General features: G+C 46.6%; 1 protein-coding gene across 1 annotated transcript; it reads right to left on the reverse strand.

Annotated features, from left to right (window-relative positions):
• Positions 1-594: 594 nt before the first annotated feature.
• On the reverse strand, positions 595-4,289 carry AARSD1 (alanyl-tRNA synthetase domain containing 1; the record flags this gene model as incomplete). Its single annotated transcript, XM_009581301.1, has 9 exons — positions 595-813; positions 987-1,081; positions 1,643-1,697; positions 2,176-2,267; positions 2,462-2,528; positions 2,704-2,834; positions 3,508-3,624; positions 3,715-3,871; positions 4,232-4,289. Coding segments are annotated over 9 exons (908 nt in total), but the record flags the coding sequence as incomplete, so codon positions are not given.
• Between the last annotated feature and the right edge of the window lie 464 nt (positions 4,290-4,753).

Here is a 4,753-nt window from a genome sequence, read left to right on the forward strand (position 1 = left end):
TGACAGATAAACCTCCTTAGGATAGAGGTTTATTTTCTTCTATTTCTCTGTTTATTATCAACATCTGGACCAAACCTGTCATGCCATTTCTAGCAAGAAGGGAAAAAAAATTCCCAAATTACCTGTGTGCTTTTTCACACTGTGGCTCCACAGCGCCCTTTAGTTTCTACAGCTGAGATTGCAACAACTCCAGGACCCACCCTGGCAGAAAAGGCAAGCTGAGGAAACACTGGGGAGTAGCTCTGCCTGATCCCAGGGGCATTTACATCTGCGTTAGCCAGAGAAACTCCTGATGTTCAAAAACGGACCAGTAACAACTGCACCCAATAAGGAATATGCTCACAAAGCAATTACTCCTCAGCAACTGGTACAGAGTAAAAAGCCACCATGTACTGCAAATGGAAGGGCCCCTCTCTTGGTTTTAGGAAACCTACAAAATGGTTAAATAATGACTACTTTTAATCACTTAAGAATGTGTACCATTTGTCTGGGGAAATGAAAGAACCCTTGCAGCAAAGCGTGGATGGCACATCCCCTCCCCTAACTTTCCATGAACACCAGATCAGCTCACACAGAGCATATGCACACCAGTTGTTTTTATGTCTTTATTGTCTGGGAGAGAAGTTGGTGGAGCTTATGCAAAGCAGGGAAGACAGCCCTACTTTGAGAACTGTTTCTTACACTTCAGGGCTTTGATGGCTGATGAATTCCTGGAGCAGAGCTTGCACTTCTCCTCGCCGACTCATCTTGGTTGCCTTGCCCTGAAAGCGGCCTCGCTTCCCAGCTCCTTTGCCTCCCAGCAGCTCTGCCACCCTGCAGTAACAACAGTACAGGCTGAAGGCTGCTCACTTGCAGAGAAGAGAGTGGCCTGGCCTAACCTGCTCCAGAGAGCAAACACGGATCCATGCCCTAATTATACTGCTCAGCTGCTTCATCTGCAACATTAGAATTCTTACTGATTTTAAAGAAACTGTAGAACATGTTACCTGGGACCTAAACTCTCAACTGCTTCAACAGGTCCAGCTAGAAGGAAGAGTCCTGCTTCTTTTTCATCTCCCACAGTGAGGAACAGCAGGGTTTCCTGTGGACAGAAAGATGGATCTTGCTCCAGAATAACCAGTGCCCTCCTTGTCTGGGAAGAGGACAAAGACACTGGCCACAGGACCCATCCAAGCATGCAAACAATTCAGAGGTTTGTGTGCGTTACTGAGACAGAGACTCAATTTGAAGAAAAGGCAGGGGGGCTTTTGAACCTTTTATGCTCAATCATATGTTGTGGGGGACAGAATGGGTACTGGGGTATCCTAAGTTAAAAGGATATGGTTGGCAGTTGGACTAGATGATCGCTGTAGGTCCCTTCCAACTGAAACAGTCTATTCTATTCTATTCTATTCTAAAACAGCCGCTGAGGTTCTGTACAGCTCTTTGGGGGACCGGGTCTTCTACAGTGCTCTGAATTTTCACTGTTGTATTTCTTGACTGTTGAAACTGAGGCTGCTCGGGACAATAACCTCATGTAACTTTTCAAAGGAAACAGACCTGTAGCTTGTGACTATGGTACAAACAAAAGCCTGTCCCTGCCTGTGCTATAGGTTGAATGAAAAAGCCAGTGGTGCCAGGTTAGTCTTCATCAGTGACTCACCTCTGTCCCAATCTCATTAGCGATGATATTCATAAATTCAGAGTCACCCTCTTTCCTGCATGGATGGGTAAAAAACAACACTTCAGAAAGAAGCAAAAATCCCCTCTAGAGTCCAAAATATCAATCAGAAACCAAAGGCCTGATCAGGCCTGGGGTTTTCACCTCTTGCTGTTAGGATGGAGATCAGTTTTTTTCTATATATCTAAATCCTTCATTGTGCATTGGACATATTAGGAATTATTTAAGTGTTTATCTTTAAGAAATAGAGCTCCTCAGTTTTATTTGAAACTATCAAGGGCAGAGAGAAATTAGATAGACACAGTTATTTCTCAGCTATAAAACCAGAAGAATTCAGTGACTGAATTACTAACACATTCCTTTAATTGCACAACCTTCCAGCAGGCTGAGACAGTTTAATATTCTATTAATCTTGTTTATATTCTTCCTTGAGAAACAAGCCTGAATAGGTGTCAGAGAGATGCTACAAAACGTGTAAGATGCCATTTTACCCTTCTCCCTGAACTCCCCCATACCTGTGTAACACAAACAGCTGACTTTGAGCAGGTTTGCTCTTGAAGTCCCGGGCTATCAAAACAGCAATGTCTCTAAGCAGGTTCAAGTTATTCTGAAAGAAAAGCAAATAAACTGTACTGCAGATGGAGAAGTCAGCATGAACACTGAGTTGTGTTCCCAGAGGTGGGAGCAGTTTTCATAATATCCACAAAAACTCATGTCTATGATTCAATTCCCAGTTATCATGATTAAAGCTCAGGACTACAGGAAGCAGCCACAATGTGCTTTTCTCAGCCATCCTCATACCTTCTGAAGCACTTTCACAGAACTCTGCAGTCTTTTCACTGCCTCTATGTGCTCACCCGGTCCATTTCTGAAAGAACAAGGAGAATTTGGATCACCATTCTGAAGGACAAAGAAAAGATTTCTTAAAGGAGCAAAAGCAGATAACATCATAAAAAGCACCGCGTAGATGTACCCTGAGTCTTATGTGGTATTTGTCAGAAGGAATAGTAAAGACGAAATAATCAAAGTGGAAAGGGTATTACTTGAGCAGTGAGGTTAGAGCCTTCTCAGTACTGTGACTTTGCTCGATTGACTTCAGCACTCTGTTCCCTGCCAGGAAAACCAAGTTGGTTTTGTTCTTTTTCCCTTTTTCTGTGCCAAGGAGTTTAATAACCTTAAAAAGAAAATAACCCTGGTCAGAAAAGAACAGTACTTTGCTTATACTCACACAGGTGGTCAGTTCCTACTAGACTATGCCTTGTTGTGAATACTGGCTCTCTGCCAGTGAAAATAAACTGATTAAAATCAGCCATAAGGTCAACATACAAAAAAAAAAAAAGGATGGTGATACAGTGGAATTAATACAATTTGCTAGTCATGCGCTGCACTCTGCAATGCATCTGGATGTCTCTGCTGAGATACAGACTCCAACAAATGACTGAAAAGACAGAAACACTTAAAGGCAACTCTAGAATTTTATCTCCACCTCCCTGCACAGAGGATTTCTCATTCATGACAAACACTCAAAAATATCAGAGCTTTAAGCAGAGGGAACAAATGGCTAGCAACCCAGCAATGCACCGCCAAACTGGCCCTCCGCAGAGGCATCAGCAGTTCAGCAAATATCATTGCTACAGACAAGGTCTGAGTTCTGCTACAAAGAAAGAAAGGAGCCTGACTGACGGGACAAAGACTGCCAACCTGGGTGAGGCCCTGCTGGGGCTCACCCAGCATGGGGCTTCTGCTGGGACAATTTCCAGCAGACCTTGGATCTCAGGACTTCTGCTGTGCTAGATCTGAATGTGTGGAGCGAGGTGCCCGAAGGCAGCTCAGCTGCAGCCCCCCACCTGCAAGTCACTCAGGTTGGAGACATGAGTCCCACAGCACATGTTGGAGTCTATGCCTTCGATGTCAACAACTCGCACTGGCCCCACATGGTCATCTGGCAAACCACGGCTTCTCACCTAGCAAGAGAACAATGGCAGACAAGGTGACATCCATACCGCAGTGATTCTGGTCCCACGGATATCATCAGTTCTCTTCCCACCACTCACTGTTTCAATTTCAGGGTCATCTGCAGCCAGTTCCCTCACCAACACGGGTACTCTCTCCCGGATTTTCTCATTCACACTCCTCTCCAGGGCCTCTATTTGCTCTACTGTCATGGAGGGGGTGTCCAGCTCAATGACACTTCGCTGACGGCCCAGCTCCCTGCACCGATGAAGAACATTTGCTGCTGTTGCTAAGACCAGCTAGAAGGTCCCTCTGTGCAGCACTAAGTGCCATCCCACTGCTGAGAATGTGGTGACTGAAACAAAACATACTTCCCTCCTCTCCCTGTTATTTACAGAGCACCAGATGCATACCAAACACTTGGAGGAGCACAAGACAGAGCAAATACTTTGCACAGCTTCTCTCCAGTTCAGTCACCTCTCCCAGGCTCTCTGAGCTCGAGTGAAATGTCCAAGGGCAAACTGCTTTTGATTTATCAACGTTCTGCTCCTTGCGGCCCAGCACAGTGGCACATGCCAAACAAGGTAAGACTTCAAAAGGAGCCTTTTCCCTGCTCACCATGAAGTTGTCTTGAATCCAAACATCTGTTCCGCGATGGCAGTGATGAGATGCTGTCCTGGAAGAGACGTGCAAGCAACACTTCGAGTGCCACTGGACACAGGAAAAGAGTTTTTCAGTCAGACTGTATTTTTTCTGCTGACATTCCCCATGACATTTGCAAATGTCCAGGCATGTGCTCGGCGCTGTGGGGCTTATGCTACTGCTTAGGAGCAAACAGAAGAGACAGCCATCGCCTCGTGGGCCTTGGGACCCCGAGAGCACCACGGCGCACGCTGAAGACTTCGAAGCGGGTTGAACTTTTCCTTCCAAACGTGTTTGCAGCGGGTTTGCTTACAAGCCAAGGGGAGCCCGCAGGGGAGGTGCCTGCCTTCCCAAGTGGCCCGGGGATGGGCTGTGCGTGCAGAGCTGTCGGGCTTCCCCCTCCCCCGGCCCAAGTGGGGACAGGCTGCGCACTGATCGCCCCCCCCAGCGGGGTGTTACCGGACGCCCATCGGTCGGGCCGGGGTACGGACCTGAGTG

Source organism: Fulmarus glacialis, unplaced genomic scaffold, assembly GCF_000690835.1.
Source record: "Fulmarus glacialis isolate BGI_N327 unplaced genomic scaffold, ASM69083v1 scaffold37147, whole genome shotgun sequence".
NCBI classification, from domain to species: Eukaryota; Metazoa; Chordata; class Aves; order Procellariiformes; family Procellariidae; genus Fulmarus; species Fulmarus glacialis.